At 42.3% G+C, this 19,702-nt stretch overlaps 1 protein-coding gene across 1 annotated transcript; it reads right to left on the reverse strand.

Annotated features, from left to right (window-relative positions):
- Positions 1–13,571: 13,571 nt before the first annotated feature.
- Positions 13,572–14,677, reverse strand: NEUROD6 (neuronal differentiation 6; the record flags this gene model as incomplete). The annotated part of the gene is made up of 1 exon (XM_079931814.1): positions 13,572–14,677. The coding sequence occupies exon 1, from the start codon at positions 14,583–14,585 to the stop codon at positions 13,572–13,574; it is 1,014 nt and encodes a 337-aa protein (XP_079787940.1). The 5' UTR covers positions 14,586–14,677.
- Positions 14,678–19,702: the final 5,025 nt, after the last annotated feature.

Consider the following 19,702-nt stretch of genomic DNA (forward strand, 5'->3'; position numbering starts at 1 on the left):
TAAAGGAAAATACAGGTGAGAGACATATTCCCTACTCTTTAGGCTGGTTGCTCTCTTTTAGGCCTGAGTCATGAAGTACAATTAAAATATTTGTTTCTCATCGAGCATGATGCAAGTTGTGTATCTCATTCATTAGGGAACTTGAACTCCTTTTAATGGAGGCATGAAATCTAGCTGTGAAACCCAGATGACCTATCATTCTGGTGGGATCATGAAGAAGAAAATTTAAACTGAACAACTCTTTTATCTCAGCGTTCTTAAATCAGCTAGGGGTGTGTGTGTGTGTGTGTGTGTGTGTGTGTGTGTGTGTGTGTGTGTGTGTGTGTGTGTGTGTGTGTGTGTGTGTGTGTATTCCTTGTCCTTCATCTTCTAAGGAAAAACAGTAAAAAGAAAAAGGAAGTGGGGAACCAGGAAAAATAGATGAGCCTTGGCTAGCATTGGAGACTGGGTGCTTTTGGTTTTTCTCCATCACTAAATCTCTATGTAATAATAAGCCTATATATTTTAAAACATATTTGTTTAATACGGTAAAAATAAGAAATAAACCAAACCTCTAATTACATAGTTTGAAAGTCAAAGCTTCACACTGGTTAGGTCAAGCGCCCTCCGACTAGACATGCTGGGCTATTCTGTAAATGATTCAATGGAGTGACCAGAAACCTAAAATTGAAGCCATATGGAAACTTACTGTGCACATTAAATTGTGTGTAGCAGTGTTAACAACATCTTGATTTGTGGCTGCAAGTAATAAATGAATTATATTAATTTTGTAGCTGCAAGCTAATTTCTCCGGAATTACTTTTTAATAACCAAGCATCATGTTCGCTGGTAAGATTTAAATACATTTAGGGACAAATTTGTAGACTTTTAAGTAATGCTAGATTATCATTTTGAAAGCTTAAGAGTTAATTTTCTATTTCCCCTAACACCAAATTTTTAGAGAGAAAATGATTTTGCTCCAGCTGGACGCCTGTGTTGATAAACAATGGCCGTATGACTACTCAGTAACAGTTACCTTCCTGGTACAGCCAGGTGGGAACTGAATTGTTGCAAATAGTTTTTCCCCTATTTTATAGGTGATTTGTCTTTATCATATAGCTTATCATTTTTCTCTCCCCTGCTGGATTGAAACTAATCATGCTTTCATGTCAGTGCACAGCTTTGAAGATTATGGTTGGTTGTCTTAAATGTCTTAGTTTGGTGGTGGAGAGTGTGGGTTCCCTTGGATTGAATTTTCATCCCAGCGCTTCTTAACTGTGTGACCCGGGGCTAGTTTTTGTGCCTCAGTTTCCTGAGGGGGCTAATAATAGGATATGCCCCCCAGGTCGTTGGGAGGATTAAATGAGAAAGTACACGTGAAGTGTGTAGGTTGAGACCTGCCTCGAAGAAGCCTCATTAAATTGAGCTGCTGTGATTCTCTGGGAGAGAACGAGGTTCATGCAGAGATTGTGAGGCTGCAGGTCAGGCAGATCTGGCTGAATTCCAGGTCCACCATTTATCACTTGGACAAGTTGCTTCACTGCTCTAAACCTCAATCGTTGTCTGAAAAATGAAATTCTCATACCAGACTCATCTCCCTGCACTGTTGGGAGGAATATATAAGATGAAACAACGTAAAGAAGTATAACATGGTCATGGTCATGTAATAGTTTCAATAAATTCATTCATATTCATTTCCTTTCTCTTCCGTGGGAAGTATTCTCAGCTCTATTATTTCGGGTGGGGAACGGGGTCACAGCTAAGTCAGATGGCCTATGTCTTCCCTGTGTTCTTAGGCTCCATGTCAAAGGAGACTTCTGACAATAGGGAATAGTGGTATGAAAAATCTACACTCGCAAATAATATAACAAATGTTTATATGTGAGTTTAAAAATGTATTGTTTTGGCTACAGATTTTTCTTCCTAATTATAATCGGTATCAGATAATATTAAAATTAGTTGGCCTTCCCTGAGTAACACAGACTGGCGATGAATGGAGGAGATAGAAAAGAGAAAACTAGCCGGTACTTAAAAAATATTGCTATGGGTAATCTGCATGTGAGTAATTGGAATTTTATCATCAAAGATGTTCAACCACTTCACAAATAATAATAATATTACTGGGGGGGGGCGGTGTTGGTGGTGCTGGGATGAATTGGGAGATTGGGATTGACATATATACACATATGTTTAAAATAGGTAACTAATAAGAATCTGTCGTATAAAAAATAAACAAAATAAAATTCAAAAATAATAATAATACTTATTGAGTACTCACTATATGCCAGACATGCTGAGTAATTTATACACAATATCTAATTAAATCTTCCCCTAAATGCTATCAAGTAATTGCTGTGGTTCTCACTATTGCAAATAAAGATACTGATGGTTAGAGAGGTTAAAAAAATCACTCCAGTCACTTCCTAAATTGATTGTTCAGCTTAAATGATAGAATGGTGTAGAGTGGTCAGTTTTGACCTTTTCTTGTTACCATCTGACTTCATGACACAGAACTTTACAACAAAGAACTTTAAAAAACTTTAGAGCAATATTGTTCCAATATCTTGAAATTAGGAACCATGTTTTAATTTGTCTGCATGGCCCTTAGTAATCCTGTCCAGAAATCAAAGGCCTGGTTTGGTACAGTTATGCTCCATGTCCTGCAGTAATTTTGAGAGGAATCTGGGTTAATAACTGCAAATCCAGAGAACTTATCCTGTGGAATATTTAACACTGGAGGGGACTGTACTTAGAGTAATATTAACTATCAGCCCTCTGGTTTTACGCTTCTTTTCTATTCACACCCCACACTCCGGGTTTGAGTCCATTCACACCTCCAAGTCTACAACTGCAGCTCAGACATGTCTCCCCAACTCCAGACTTAGAGAGCTGCCATTGAACCTTTTAAACATAACGGAACCATTTGTGTCCTCTCCACTAAAGTTTTTGATTTATTAATTTATATTTGTCTAAATATCTTTCTTCTGTCTTGGACTCCCTGTTCTTGGAGAGCAGTGTCTTTTTCATTTTTATGTCTTCACCCCTAATGTAGTTTCTGAAGAATAGCAGTTTAGTAATAGATATTTGTTGAATGAATGGGGGCTCTTGACTATTCACGATCCAAGAGAGCAGGAACCACGCCTAGCCTGCTCACCACTGTGTCCCCCTCTTCCCAGCACCCTCTTCACATCACGTGGCACAGGGTGGCTCTACTGAAGAGCCTCTTACCTGGGTGAAGGACCCATGGGCATCCTCACCACACCAGAATCTCCAGGAGATCAGGGAGCTTGTCTCCTCCTATGTCACTCTATCCTCACTGCCCAGCACAGTGAAGGACTCATCAGAGTAGGGACTCAATAAATAATTGTTGAATGAACAACTCCTCTCATTGAATCCTCCACTTTTCCCTCCTGTTGAGACAGAAAAGGTGAAGGCTAAGACCCATTATTTTGCGGTTTTTTTGAAGGCACAGAGCAATTGCCCTAGTGTTTTATAAGGAAGGTTGGTAATATTTCCATCCCTCTTTCCATTGGCCATTGTGTCACAAACTAATTGAAATATATGTCTGTAGAGCCCTGAAATATCCAACTAGGAAAGTGAGGATCTGGTACATATTCCTTTTTGCCCACAATTCCAGTTCTCCAGGGGTTCTGGCCAGTCTACATTCCCGTCTAGATCCTCTTTGATGTGACATGGGACCTCCTTGCATAGTCACCCAATGGCAATTTGCAAGTCTCCAGATGCAGTAGAGAATAAAATTTTTAAAATTCGTTGGGGGATATCTCTTTTATTTTCCAAGTCTGGGAGAGGGTCTTGGGGAACATGCACAAAGACCAATTTTTCCATTATGACAAGCCCACCATCCTAACTGTGAATCCATGGCACTACTTTTAAGACACTTCCATGAGGAAACCTGTATTTAATGTTCCCAGGGTTACAGCAAGTCTGCATTCTTCCACCACAAAAGAAGAGTGACAGTCCCAGGTCAGGATCCACCAGGATGTCCCCTGTTATCTCAAGTCATGTCTTAACACAAACACACAAAAATCCTTCATGACTAATCTTACTTAAATTATATTTTGAGAAGAAATAGATACGGAATGTTCATCAAGGGGGATTTGAGAGTGGATGTATTTCAAAAGTATACCAGGAAGAATGCCAAAATAGTTGGGAATCATTGCTGTCTAATGACATATCTCAGGTCTTCTACATGTTTATCCAACTTTTTGTTGGGAGTGCTGACTACTCAAAGGCTGGAAAGAAAAACAGCCCTTGTGTCTCAGCAAATCACACACCTGTGATATTCCTGACCAAGGCTGCTGCACAAAGGCCAGTGTGACCCATGTTATACTTTACTTTCTTCTTTAACAAGAACACTAATGGCACCAGGAATTCCTCGCCTTTTCCATTGTCTGTATCCAACTATCTTGCTGAGCGCTGAAAAGAGATTTCAGTTTTCCTTCCTTTGCCTTTATCTGTCACCCCAAAGATTGTGTTCATTGTTCAGTGATGTGAAATACCTCTGGCGTTGGCATTCCAGGAACGTATGTGGACCAGGTAATGAAGTAGCAAAGGATCAGTAGGCGGAGATGGAAACTGAGAATTGGAATTCCAGAAAACAATCCGTGGGTGATTCTGCTGCTGAGCAAAACCTGGGAATCCTGACCTCCAAACCTAGGACTTGGCTGGATTCTTGCAGGCAATTATGATGGGTCCTTTATGGCTTTTTTGGTTCTTACGCGATACTCCAATATAAAGTCTCTGAACTTACTGGGGTCCTCCTCCCCTTCCTGACGTTAAAAGGATGCTGGTTCTTTACCATCTTTCCCTCAGAGTTCTCATTGCTGTATCGCCTTTTTCAAACTCTGGAGAGAAATAAGGTCCCTGATGTGGCACCTTGGCGATTCTTGTCACATTATAAAAGTCATCCCCGGAAACTGGCAGGTGAGAATACAGGGAATTCTCACCTTTCTGGTGTAATGGGGTCTGACATAAGATGTAATACAGTTCACAAGATTGGGTGCAGGTGTATACAGAGCTTGGGTTCTCCGGCTTTTTCATACATTTATTCCACCATAGATATCTTCCAGATCAGGGGCTTTCCAACATTTTTGACATTTGATGTTGTAAAATATATAGTACCGTGTGTGTGTGTGTGTGTGTGTGTGTGTGTGTGTGTGTGTGTGTGTGTAGCTGAAGCAAAGTTTCAGATGAACTAGTACTTCCTTTTACTATGTGTGAGGGACTCTATTTTTATTCTATTAAAAATATATTGATTAAGTTCGCTAGACTAAATTTGTATCACAATGTGTAACCTCGATCAAACCTGCACTTAGAAAAATATTCATACTGTTCAGATTTAGCAGGAGTTAATACGTTTATACCATGTTAGTAACAGAAATAATATCTGGTTTCATCAGCTGCTTGCTTACTTTGAATCAGGAAGTGAGCTAATCACTTTTCATAAATGATTGCATTTTATCTTCACAACCCTATGACATATGTGTTATTATTCTCACGTTAACGGTGAAAATCTGAACCTTATGCGGTTGCTCAGTGTCAGTTGTTGGATATGAAAGGTCTGTGCTGCTTTGCCTTTGAATTGAGGTTATCCTGTAATCAAACTAGAGCTTCTAGCCCTAATTACAATCAATGAATCAAGAACTTAATGAGCGCATGCCCCGTGGACACACAAAGAGGATTAAACATTGCCCCTGCTCACATAGAGTGTACAAGCTAGTCAAATCTCTACCTTAAATAACAATGTATGGCCTAAACAAGATTTTGAATATAACATAATATCTAGACAGTGAAAATTTAGTTGACAATTATGTGATTGAAACAATAGGGCTGTGACTTCAGAGCAGCATGACGTCACTTTAGCCTAGAGGGACCTGGGAGGCTTCATGTAGGAGGTGGCCTTAAAGGACACATGAAGTTGAAATGGTAAAGAATAGAAATGAGGGCATCTCAAACAGGTGGGGCAATGCAAGACACAAAGGAGGATGGACGTGCAGTAAACAGGCTTAACCAGGGATGTATTTCTGTAGAGTAGAAGTTGTCTACCCTTGCTCCTCAGAAATATCTCAGGAGCTAGGGCAGGGATGGGGGTGTCTTGGTCTTGGCTCACCACACCTGTCTTTACCAAGGCCAGAAACATTTTCATGTGCACACTAACTCCCAAGAAAACATTTGAACAAAGTGTACTGATGCTTTTTTAAAAAAGCGGGTGAGGACCATTTACATAATGAAACAGGATATCAGGTTGGAAAAGTGGACTAGACATTCCATACATAAGGCCTTGGGTGCCCAACCAAGGGGCAAAAATCTGAGAACTGGCTTTGTCCACCTATGTCCATTATCTCTGTGCCCAGGGGCAAGTGACACGACTTTGCTGATTCTGTTTCCAGTAAAATAAGAATCATGGGAATTATTACCCCTTACCTGGCACCCAGGGCCTTGTATGAGACCTCTAGTCAACTTTTCCATGATAAGTTCCTAGGAGTAAATAAGGTGAATATGTGAAAAGTGTTTTGTAAATTCTAAAGTCCTATATGATGTCAGCAGTTGTTTTTACTGTTAATATGGAGAATTTAGACCAATGAAAAATTTTATCATTTATCAGATAGTAAATGAGAACCGTGAAAGGTGTTACTCCAAGGGATTGGTGTGTTGGAGTAGTTTGGGAAGATTAATCTGGCCTTGGGAAATTAGCTGGAAGGAGGAAGGGTGAACAGGGGTGATTAGCTTGGAGGACAGTAAATTAGTCAAGATGTGAAGGGATAAGGGGAAATCAACAGAACCTGGAGACTAACTTCAAAGGGCAATGGCCAGAAAAAGAAGGAAATATGAGAAATATATAATACCTTTTTTTTTTTTTACAAAATGCTTTTCACAGTCATGCTCATTTAACCAGAGAAGGCTCGGAGAGTTTATTCACAGGAAGTTTCAGAAATGTTCTAGATAAGGCTGGAAGGAGGGGGTAGTGTTTTGGGAAGTGTTTCATTATAGACACATTGAGTTTTAGAGGACAGTGGGATATCCAGGTGAAGATTTTTGGTGGGCTGAAGTGCAGATCTGGTAGTTTTCATATAGAGGGGACAGGAGGCGGAGAAATGGGCTCTACAAGACAACGAAGAGGTGCAAAGGGCTGAGGAAAGGTAAGAGAAGGGAGGACTTGTAAAGCAGACAGAAGAAGTGAGGAACAAAGTGTGAGGAAATCCACGATAGCTTGGGAGGGCAGGGGCAGCCAGAGAGACAGCAAAGAGAATAGGGATTGAATAACAGTCATTCGACCTCAAGAAACCATGATACTTTGTAGGATCCTTATTTTACCAGAAACTAAGAACCTGCAAGGTCGTGTTACTTACCCAGGGGCACAAAGCTAAGGGACATAACTGGACAAAGTTGGGCCCTCAGACCTAACACCCTTGGATCATCTTCCGAATCCCCTTACCAGGCACCCAGGGCCTTGTATGAGATGAGATCTCTAGTCAACTTTTCCAACCTGATATCCCAATTCTTTTTATCAGTGGTTTTTACACACTTTTTTTTCTTTTTCCTATCTATCTATCTATCTATCTATCTATCATCTATTTATTTATTTATCTCCCTCCCTCCGTCCCTCCCCTCCCTGCCACCAGCCCGGGACGTCTCCCTCCTTCCTTGCCATGTAACCCACGCCCCCAGCCAGCAGGTGGAGCCACACCTTTCCCTCCCTCTGCCCCTTCCCCTCCTGGAGGTGCCCCAGGGGCATGCGCCTGAGCCCTGGGGCCAGTGCTCGACTGCTAAGACCCAGGCTGCTTCCTGTCAGCTGGGGAAGAGTTCTTTCTTTTGAAACATCAGTGTGCTTTGTTAAAACGGTATCTCGTGAGTAAATATTAAAACATATAAAGCCTCAGATGGTAGAGGTGGGGGAAGGACTACAGCAGATTAAAGAGAGCAGGTGCTAAAGAAGGTGAAACATTCCTTGTCAAGTACCTATTGAAGAACTTTGCTTAGGAAGGGAAGGGAGCAAAAGTCTAGGTGGGGCTTTAGGGTGAAGAAGGGTGTTTTGTTGTTGTTTTGGTTTGGGTCTCCAATTTGGGAAGAAAGACTTATATACATGGCTGGGTCTCTGCCAAGATTAGAGCATCATGTTATATACTTTAATATGAGAGGGGAGGGTATAGACCCTCCCCTTCCTATGCTCCTGGTATAGCATTACTCAAGGGAAGAACCTGAACCTTGTCCTACTTTGGGTTTCCACTGGAAGCCTGATTAATAAATAGGGTCCTGGGCTTCCCTGGTGGTACAGTGGTTGAGAGCCCACCTGCCGATGCAGGGGACACGGGTTCGTGCCCCGGTCCGGGAAGATCCCACATGCCGCGGAGCAGCTGGGCCCGTGAGCCATGGCTGCTGGGCCCGCGTGTCCGGAGCCTGTGCTCCGCAACGGGAGAGGCCACAACAGTGAGAGGCCCGCGTACCGCAAAAAGTAAATAAATAAATAGGGTCCCTGTTGGAAAGGAGGATACCCCACACATACAGAACATCTCAGATTCATCGAAGACAACTCAGTAACAGGTCCAAGGGGAGACAAGCTGCAGTAGCTTTGAGAAAACAGGAGGCCATGCTTGAACCTACCCTGACCCAGCTCCCTGGATGGCTGAGGGCCCTGGGACCAAGAGGGCTGGGTGATTAAAGCAAGAGACCTTTGTCAGGAGCTCGAGCACTCTGCCCTCTCTTCAAAATACGAACATGTTTTTCGTTATAAGCCAGAGACCCACAGAGAGGTGATGAGAGAGAGAAAGTAGTTCCAAGGGGGAGCACACATGCCCAGAAGATATTTGATGGAGGTCAAAGGTGGGCCGGTGCCACCAGGTGGGCCACAGAGTAGAACATCAGCCGCACAGTGCTTCATGGGAGGTGGCGTTGGCATGGGCAACCTGGGCATGGGGACATGACAGAAAAGGCACAGGCAGCACTAGGATTGGTAGATGAAACCCCTTCCTTCCATGCCTTCAAAATACAGAAAGCGAGAGGCTTGAGGTCTTGCATTTTGCGTGGGAAGGAGGAGGACTGGACTTAAGAACAAACCTTCATAGAATCTATAAGCTGGGGGAGCCAAAGAGACCATTTGGTAGCATGCATGTATGTAGTCAAAGAGGAAAAAGGTAGTAGAAACAGAAAAAAGAATACTTGGGAAAAGTATAAGATCTCAGAGAGACGAAGGAATTGGTGGACAGCAGAGTTAAAGGCATTGGTCTTGGAAAGAGGTAAGCAAACCTGGCCACCTACAGCTGGGAAGGGATGGGGATCACTGTACTAAAAAGAAAATAAGCTAAGACAGTCTCTTATCTGGCAGACTGAACTCTCTAAGGCAGGCGATGCCATGGGCGGCACAAAAGTGTCATCTTGGAGGCCAGAAGCAGTGCAGTGTGAGGAGACAAAGACCAGTGTGATCAAGACAACCCCTTGAGGGGCATCAGTGAAGGATGGTTGTACTGCAGAAGTGGTCCGGTTGAAGTTTGATATGCAGTGTATCTCATGAGCACACAGATAGAAGACATGCCCTGGAACGTTTTCCTCCTGAACTGTCATGAGGATTTTTAAAATAATTTAAAACTATATTGAACACCTATGATGTGCAAGGCAGGCTGCTGAAGTGGTCCTCACAGTGCATAAGGTGAGGCCAAAGCTCTTGAGGCTTCAGAGTTTAGAAGGAGAGGCATGGCAGAGATTGCTGGGTGCCTGGCCAACATCCATTTTCTCCCTCTTACGTATTCAGGACCTGAATTTATTCCAGGTGGCAATATGCTCTGATAAAAAGGATATATTTTACAGCTTCTCTGAAATCTAGAAGTGGGCAGTGAGATGTAAGTATAACTCATTGGGTGGGACTTTCATAAATATTCTCTAAAGGGGTCTGATCAGGTGGGTGGGACATTCTTTTGCCATCCCCTTTCCTTCTTCTTCACTGGAATGAGGACACAATGGCTAGAACTCCAGCAGCCATCTTGGGCCATGAGGTGAACTTGAGAATGGAAGCCCCATACTAAGGTTAGAGGAATAGAAAGGTAGAAGGCACCTAGGCCTCTGGTGCCTTTGGACAGCCATACAAGTCCTACTTTATCTACCACTTCTTTTAAATAAGCGTGAAATACATCTTTATTTTGTTGAGGCCACTTACATTATACACACACATACACACACACACACACACACACACACACTAATCCTGAGATTAAATATGAGATTCACATAACTCAGCTAAAAAGAAGAGATGCTTAATCAATTTGAAAGGCGTTAATTATTAAAAGGGTTCAGAAAATAGAAATACCTCTCATCCTCTCATGCTGGGAGGTAAGGGAAGCATGGGGTCAAGAAGAGAGCAAGGAGTTAAGGTGTCCTGACCTCAAGCCTTCTGGGTGTTGTGTACAGTCTCTCTGAGGCTGCAATAAGAGGTTAGCAGTGAGGCAGATTTTGACCCAAATCTGTCCGACTCCAAGCCTTCCTGATCAATTGTGCTCTCTATTCTTTACTATTTCCTCTTCCACTGGAGCGACACCTTAAGAGGTAGGATTCTGTAATGCATTGCATCTGTGATGTTGGTATATGAATGAACAATTCATATGATTTCTCAGGGTTGCAGTCAACCAGGAACAGGGAGGCCCCTGTTGGGGAAGAGAACTGACACTCTGTCCTTGGTGAGTGTAAAGGTGGCAGCTGGGTGATTCCCATGCCAGAGGTCATCAGTGGGATCTGAAGGATAATTAAGCCACAGGGATCAGTCCCACACACCCTGATTCTATCAGTCCACTGAAGGAGAGAGCACACATCAGATCTGTGCATCCAAATTATGGAAGAAATTTCATTATCTCTAGGGTCTGTGCCTAAAAATCCCACTCTTGCTTGAATTCCTTACGAACAAAGCTCTGAGATGAGATGCTTCTTCTGAACATTTGCTTCTTCCCCAGACATTCAGCCAGCTGCTTTTCTTCGCAGCTCTCCCATATTGCCAGAAGGGAGACAGGAGACTGCAGCTCCTGTTGCAATCTCTAGTTCCAACATGAGTTTGTGACCCTCGGAAGACTGCGGTTTTCAAAGGTTGTCTGGACCAACAAGACACTGAGCAGGCGCAGTGTGGGTCACCTTGGAGCAAGGGTGTGGGAACGCCACACCTATTCTGCTAATGACCAAACAGAACTGCCTTAGTTTTCCTTCTTTCTTTTTTTTTTTTTTTAAACCAAACACAACAGATTCTTCTAGTTCCAGGTGCTTCCTCACTTTCGTGCTCTTTGCTCAGACAGGGTGAGCAAAGATCTGACTCTCAGCGTCTGAGGGGCCTTAACGAGGCCGGGCAATCCTGGACACAGTCCCAGGGAGGGCAGGTGTTGTGCGCGGATTCGACGAAGCAACCACGAGTCACTCCCGTGTCGGCGACAGACAGGGGACAGGCGGCTCTCTACCTAAGGCAGACTTCTCTCTATCCCTGGAGGGCACACTGCCTCCTCTTTCCCGACTCCTTCGCCCCGGCCCTCGCGGGGTGTGAACGGGCAGGTGTTAACACACCTGCTTTGAAGGGCGCGTCCGTCACCCACCGAGTACCGCGCCAGCAGCTGCTGGTACCCTTGCCCCTCGGAGCGCGGCGGCCGCGCGCGCCATAGGGCCGGGCGCTTAAGGCAGGGGGAGCTGAGGGACGGGGGACGCTGAGTCTCTCGGCCTCGGCTCAAGAAGCCCCGCCAGCCGCGGAGGGGCAGGACCGGGCAGCTAGCTCTTAGCCGAACTTGGGCAAACTGAAGCTGCCGCCGCCGCGCGTCCCCCATCGTGGCAGATAGCACGGGCGATGGGGCGACCCCTTTCCCGCCCCCCGGGGCCTGGCGACCAAGAGGTCGCCTCCTCCCCGGTTCGGGGCAGGGTCTGCCGGGCGCGCCTGCTCCCCCCGCGGTGAAGTGTCTTCCCCGGCCTGCAAGGCCGGAGCAAGAGCCGCGGCCCCCGGGACCCAGGGCGCCCACTGCGGGCGGGACCCGGGCAGTGCAGCCCGTGTCCCTGAGCCCGGATGACTGCAGGCGACGGGAAGCCGCCTCCACCTCCTCCCCGCGTCAGCCGCGAGGCGCCGTCGGGCCTGCGCCCGCTCAGTCGATGCCCGCGGGGCGCACAAGTGGGCAGCGTGGGCGCAGCCGTGGAGCGCGGACCCCCTGCCTCGGCCCACCCAGCACCGCGCGGTCCCGCCATCGGTGGACCCATTTCTACTGGCCTCACCAGCCTTCGCAGCTGTCCCCATCTTCCCCCTGGAGGCAACCTACGCACGAGGGCATCCGGAGTGAGGTCACTGCCACCTTGATTTTTATCTTAGAAGAGTCTCAGTTCTGCTTAAGAGGGTGAGCTCCTTTGCGCTATTCAAGTAGGGTTTAAACTTATACTCACACAGAATTTAGCCTCTAATCGGCCAGACTTATTTAAACGGCACAGAGTAAAACCTTCCAGTTTTAACATCCACTCTGGTGTTTGCTGGAAATTTGCCACTGAATTTCGGCGCGAGCTGAAGGTTACCAGGATTTATCATTGTTTCCCCAGGATGTTTAACCCTCATGGGCACCTCTTCTTTCATTTAAGATACTTAAAAAAAAAAAAGAAAAATTTCTTGTAAGCACTTTGGCCATTTTGTTTAAGAAATTTGTTTTATCTCGCCTGGTTTTGAAATCCAGAACTATGTCTGAAATGGGGAGGAGGGAGTGTTGGAGACAGAAACCAGCTGTGTACCAGGAAATAATAAGTATCATGCAAAAATATCACAGCTAATAGATGTCCTTTACGAGTGGAAATATCTATGTTTAATCGCTTTAAAAATGTGGGTGGAAAACCACAATTATACATTGTGAAAACAAACCTGTACAGATAATTTCTGAACAATACAAAACAAGTGCTGAAAATTTTTTCTCTAGGATTGATATAATTATTCCAAAATTATGACACCACCTACCCAAATATCATGTTGCCCCACCTGCAAATCCTTGAAGAGGAATAGTTCCCGATCGAATGCATTTAGACTCGTCCTTAATAAAACGAAAGTTGCATAGCTTTTTATACTGTTGTACACCCTCAAATGCATCTTCCAATATCATTGTCAGCTTAGTGTTATTCTCGATATTTAAAATGTTCAATTTTTCAGAGATACATTATATATAAATTCCTAATAATTATAAACACATCATTTTATTCATCTTATTTTTAATAACATGCATTTTTATAATTACTGTACAACTGAAGTAGACACTGAATTATGCTGTGTGCACGTCTTTATTCAACAGTATATTCTTAGACACCTTGTTCAAACAAATTAAGTGAATTTAAAAGAAAATAAAACATGAAAAAAATAACCTTCCAGTAGAAACAGAATCACAGTGCTTTACAGACAAAAGGAAAGGAAAAGAAGTTCTCATAGGAAAAGAGATTTATTATTACATAGAAAATTCTCACAATAGTTGAAACACACTCCAGAAACTAGTAAACACCTTAGCTAGAGTTGTGCCTGTTACTCAGCCCACAAGCATCTGCTTTGTCTTAATCAGAAGGGGGAGGTGAATGACCACTGTTTATTTTCATTTTCCTCATTAATTATGAAAAACTGCATTTAATTCATCTTGCATGGTGAGAGATTGGCTGCGCAGATGTAAGTCGTAAGGGAAGTGGCTGTCGGTGGGCAACCTGAACATGGCACCCTGCCCAAGGGGACCCCTGGGTGGCACTGCACAGTAATGCATGCCGTAATTGTAATTTTTGCCATAGTCCAAGGTTTCTTCTTGCTTCAGGGAAAATATCCCATTATAGTTAATTGGGGGAGGACTTAAGGGACCCTCAAACTGAGGGCTGGCACACTCAGGGGAAGTGCTTTCATAGAAGGATTCATACGCACTGCAATAATTGTAGGGTTTCATGGGCTTGGAATTATCAAGAGTTCCATGCCCCGGGGGAGGGGTGAGCTCAGGGCTGTGGTAGGGCGGGTAGAAGGTAGAGTAGGGTGACCTTGTGTGGTGTGCCGCCTCCCCACCCTGACCCATCAGGAAACTCCTGGCATTGAGCTGCAAGCAGCCTGCCACCAAGTTTGTAGTTGGCTGGGAAAGACCTTTGCATAAGTTTTGGACGAACGTGAGCAGATCAGGTCTCTTGCCGATTCTCAGAATTTCGGAAAGTGCCCAGATGTAGTTTTTGGCCAGTCGTAAAGTTTCTATTTTGGACAGTTTTTGGGTTTTAGAATAACAGGGGACCACTTTTCTTAAATTGTCCAGGGCGTCGTTGAGGCCGTGCATCCTGTTCCTCTCGCGCGCGTTAGCTTCCTGTCTCCTGAACTTGACCCTCTCCAGTCGGAGCTTGGTCGTCTTTTTTTTCCTAAGACCCCTCCTTCTGGGCAACCCATTTTCATCTTCCTCTTCCCTGTCTTCCTCCTCTTCTTCTTTCTCAGTCTCTTCTCCAGGGGCCCTTTTGATGCTCTTTCCTCGAAGGACAATCTGTTTGGAAAAGCTTTCTGGTTTCTTAATTTGCTTCTGGTCCTCGCATTCTCTAGAAAACTTTCTGCACATCTGGGATTCTGGCATTACAACTGACTCATCAAACGGTAGTGTTAACATGGTTCTCTAATCTTAAATTACCTGAAAAAATGCCAGCACAATATTTAAAGTGTTTTCATTTTTAAAGTTTATACACTTAAAGCATATTCAATGACTTAATCATAAGAATACAAAAACATGAGAAAAAGACTGATTTTTACATTAAATAAAATTTTTGAGTTTGTGCAGCCTAGTAATTATTAAAGAAAACAATGACACATGCAATAGGATTAATTTATACCAAATTATCAAAAGAAAATAAAACAGGAAGTATTTATTGTAATACCACCACCACCTCCATTTCTCTTTGATTTTAAACTGATTTTTAATACACGAAAAGGACAGTGAAATTCAAACAAATGCAAAACATGATATAGCAATGCAGAATTTCATTAATTCCAATTCCCCTGAGTGCAAAATGAGAAGAGGCACCAGTTTTTAAAATAAAAAATGCTACCTCTCCATTAGCTGACAAATTTGTGGAGATTTATTTTTTAGAAAGAAAATAAGCCTTAACTTTATTTGCTGTATTATATAACTGTGAATTTAGATAAGTGGCTGTTGAAATACACAAATTTAAAGAAAAGATTAATCAGAGCCAATTTAAAAACTGCTTTCTTTCTGATCCGTAACGAGACATGTAAGAGAGCACTCTTTTCCCAACCTTCACCAAAAAAAGCGAGGGGGAGGTTAGGCTAATTTGGGATAAACTCTATAAATAAATTTTAAAAATCACTGGCATTATTTTAAGTCAAGAAAAATATTGAGACTGCTTTTCTATTTTAAATTTTTCTCAGTGTAATTGTCTGTTTACTGCTGTTCAAATCATCTGACAAAAAACACTCTCGTAGTGTTTTTGTTCTACGAGCCACAGAAGTCTCCCTCTAGCTAATATCTGACAGGAACGGTCCAAGGATTCTGACTGCAATTGTGCACGTGTATTCAGAATCCCGAATGAAAGGGGAAAATAATTTGTGTTTCAAATGCAATTTTGGCTTTCGTTTGGCAAAGCAGCAAGTATTTTCATCTAAAGTCTTCAAACAAATAGGCATGTTAAAACAGAGACTTTTTAATTTAACAATCTCCAGCTCCCTCAACACACACACACACACACACACACACACAAACACACACACGCAAACTCTTAATAATGTCTACATACTTGCAGTTACATAATAGCCGTGAAAGTATGTGATAATTACATCATAAGAATGAAATATGATAAGAAGTTATAGATGACAAAAGACCATATAAATACTATAAGACAGTGACACTGTATCTTTAAATACTTGCATGCAAAGCCAGCATCAATTGAAGTATATCTTTATTTATATTACCTTAGGTTTTAATTTCATTCAATAATCAGTTTTCATTTTGGATCTTCCACATCTTTTCAGGCTGAGTGTCGCATCGTCTCCTGGAGTCTCTAGATCTGTGTGTATCTGCACTATCTCATTGATCTCTAAAAAGTGACATTGATGCCAACTGCCAGAGCTGGTACCCATGCCATCTGCTAGTGACGTCACAGGGCAGAGAGAACCATGTGATCCTCTCTCTTGGGACCTTCATTCTGCACTGATCATCTGGCATCCCTGTAAGTGGGTACCAGCATTCATGCATCAACACAGAAGGTTAGACTGATAGGGAAAAAAATCTGCACCAGCCTTTCACATACAGTAGGTGCGTTTCTCCTCGAGCTGCTTCGGCTTCACTGGCAATCTGTAGAAATAGCTGTGTTAGTGTTCAGTTTCGCCCTGCCAACGGTGCAACTATTAGGTAGTCGTTAATATTCCATTCATTTGCAAGGTGGGCTTTTGTGTGTGAGCGAGAGGTTTTTTGTTGTTGTTGTTGTTGATGTTTTGTAAAGATCACCATCCCATTTGTGCACCTGGGTGCCCAGGGAAAGAAAGCCGTGAAAAGGAGCTGAGATCAGGAAAATGGTCTTGAGATGCTTAACCAAACTAAGATTTGTGTAAGCGAACAGGGATCAACAAAGGTCTCCTTATTTCCTTTCATGGCATGTAACTTATGGGTGTGTGTCTGTGTGTTCTCTTATTGACATGTAAGACTTCTGTGCTTCTTAAGAATTTGGAATAAAAGAACAGTTTCTCCATCTGGGGTCTGTGAAAGACATCCTCAGATGCTCCCCTTTCTACACTTGCTGGTATCTTTCAACAACTTTTCAGAGAGATTCTTTGTATATCTGTGTAAAATGCAGAGACAACTGCAAGTCCACTGTGAAAGATTTCAAACTACATTCTTATGTCCTCTACCCAAAGTCACAACTTCACTCTCTTATTGTCCCTCTCTTTACAGCCTTCACTGGCCTGTTCCTTCTCATTTCATTTCATATACAATGAACATAAAAATTATCACTTAGGTTTTTGTCTTTCCCTAGCATTTTGCTGAGTATTTTAGTCAAAGGTTAGCTTTCCTATTTTTTGGAGCTTTCAGATTTTTTTCTTTCTCCTGAAAATCATCCCCTCACATTTTCCCCCCTCTGGATCAAAATCATTTTAAATATCTTCTCATCCCTGTATCAGTGTCCAGTTGTTTTTCTCTGTCAGATTTATTTCATACTTACCTTTTTCTTCCACTTTTCCCTTTTGGTTTCTTAACAAAAGCAGGGTACAAACAGTTAAGCAAAGCTGGCAAAGCCTTATAGATAAAACGAACTGTGAAGCCAGAGGCAAACCTCGCCTTCTCCTTTTCTCTACTCCCCTGCCACACCAGCCCCCTACCCCTGAAATAAAAGGACATTTTATTTCAGGATTGCCTGTCACTGAAGTTAAAAGGGCGCTTTAAAAAAAAATAAAAGTTTAAAAATAGACAAACACAACCTTTGTTGTTTGACAACTGAGTAATCTCTTTCTATAAAGTGAGACAGTATGCTTTTGGTATTAAAGTAATCCCTGGCAGAGTTGTAACTGTTGAATCTGTGTTAGCATTCCCCTTATAAATCCCAGTTTTGAAAGGTTTAAAATTCTGCTGCTTTAATGCACTTTGGTTCCAAATTGGCATCGGGGGACTCAAGCTAAATGCAATTTTTCTCCTGTCATACCCCACTCATTTCCGTCTCCCCACAAAGTTACCTGACTTTGCCTGGACTGTTCGAGAAAAGATGGGGAAGTTGGCAAAAAGAAGAATCATGCTAAGTAAAGGAGGGTCATTTTTTGTCTCTCAGTGGTCTGGTAAAAAAATGCAAATTTAAAATAAGGCTATAAACTCATAACTTAAAATATTGGGTAGGTTGGCCTAGCTCATGTTTTTAAAAAAATCAGACACACCAAAGGCGTTTCAAATTTGTTGTTTAAGGGAATAGTCCTGGTAATGGGTGCATTAAGTGTATTTCATACAGCTTTTGGTTCAAAAACTACACACAATTTTTATATCAGCACAGAGAATATCTATAGGAAGACCAGGTGCAGAATTTTGTTTGTTCTCAGGAATGGTTTACTTTTTAAATGTAAAGGAGGGTAAGTAAGTATCAGAGTCACAAGCCATGAAGCAGCCAGCCCTGTCCTGAATGTTGCATTTTGCACCATATTTTAAACTTGCAAAGTCTCCAGAAGCTGCATTGTATTACAGGCATCACAGACATGAAAATCAAAATCCAAGGAACAGATAAAGGGACACATTAGTAGAAAATTATCACCGATGTAGCTCATCCCAAGGATAGATTTTATACTTTATCCTTGCGATGTGCAGACAAATGAGAACCAGCTTTTCCATGAAAACATTTGGGGCTGTTCTATTTCTGCCTTTGAACACGAAATAAAACCCTTTGGTGGTGGTGGTGATGTGGCGAGGTGGGGTATAGAATCTGTGTTGAGGTTTTCTGAGTATTAATCTATTGTTTGAATGTCTTAGTTTTTTGTTTTTTAAAGGGAGGAAACAAAAAGTTGTCATGTCAAGATTTAGCAAGGATTCAGTGTGTTTGTACAATAGTCTTTCAAAAGAAATTTCGTTATGCATTTTCTACTGTAGTTCCAGATATGCAAATGTCTGTGCTGTTAATATGCATTCATAACATACACCATAACGGCTGTTCTACTCTCTGCTAAGAAAGCATGTTAACACCAGTACTCCAAACAGAAATACATTGTGAGTTATAGACAAATACTCGGAGTAAAGGGAGTGTATCCTCACCATTTCTCCTTTTACGGCCATCACTGCACACCAAAGTTTACCTCTATAACTCCATTTAATATTAATTGAACTGATATGCTCTTTGCTTCTGAGGCCATGACATTTTTAAATAGATTTTTTAAAATTGCCCAATGTCTATCTGCCTGCCTCTGTCTTGCTTTCACTGGGTGAATGTCCATATTTCACTTATAAAAATGACCCAGAGAAAATTTAGGTATAATTTGACTCAGTTGCAAGGCAACAGAGGCATAAAGTCTAAATTAAGACTCAAGCGTTGTTATTTTTAGGTCATCCAGTTGGTACCTGTGTCTTAGCAAATGGGAATTCTGTTGACTCTCTTTTTCACAATCCCCTCATTACTTAAGAGATCAGTTTGGAACATGACAGGCATTTTTCTCAGCTCTCCAGGGGTATAAGGCAGCAGAATGTAGACCTGGGCAGGATCAGGCAGCAAAACCTCAGAACCAGAGTTTTTTTCCCCAGAAGTAGGGTACTTTCCTGAGATAGATTTTGGACCATTTTCTCTATTGCCTTTTTTTTTTTTTTTTAAAGCTTTTAGACAAATGCTTCAGGGCAGCCTGGAAGCCTGTGAACTAGCCCAGTGTTAATCCCTAGAGTTTTAACTCTGTGATCCGCATTGCCTTGAAAGAGTTTTATGGCTGTGACAGAGCATCCCACTTTGGAAAACAGCCCTTGGGGTTTAAATAAAGGTATTTAACTTGTAAGACAAGACACAGAACAACCTTATTCCCCTTGAAACTTTAGAGGGCTTAAAAATATAATTTAAACTAGATGTCTTAATATTTTGTTTATGTGTGTTACACTAGCATTACTTAGACTAAACAGAGAATCTGGAAATAAAGCAACATTTGGATTGCTTTTTAGACTTCTTTCAGAGTGAAGACTAGAGTGAACTGTACTATTATTATGCAATTTTAAAATATATGGTTGTTTATGCCGCTCACAACACGCTTTAACATTCAGTCTTT

Source organism: Stenella coeruleoalba (assembly GCF_951394435.1).
Source record: "Stenella coeruleoalba genome assembly, chromosome: 9".
Taxonomy (NCBI): Eukaryota; Metazoa; Chordata; class Mammalia; order Artiodactyla; family Delphinidae; genus Stenella; species Stenella coeruleoalba.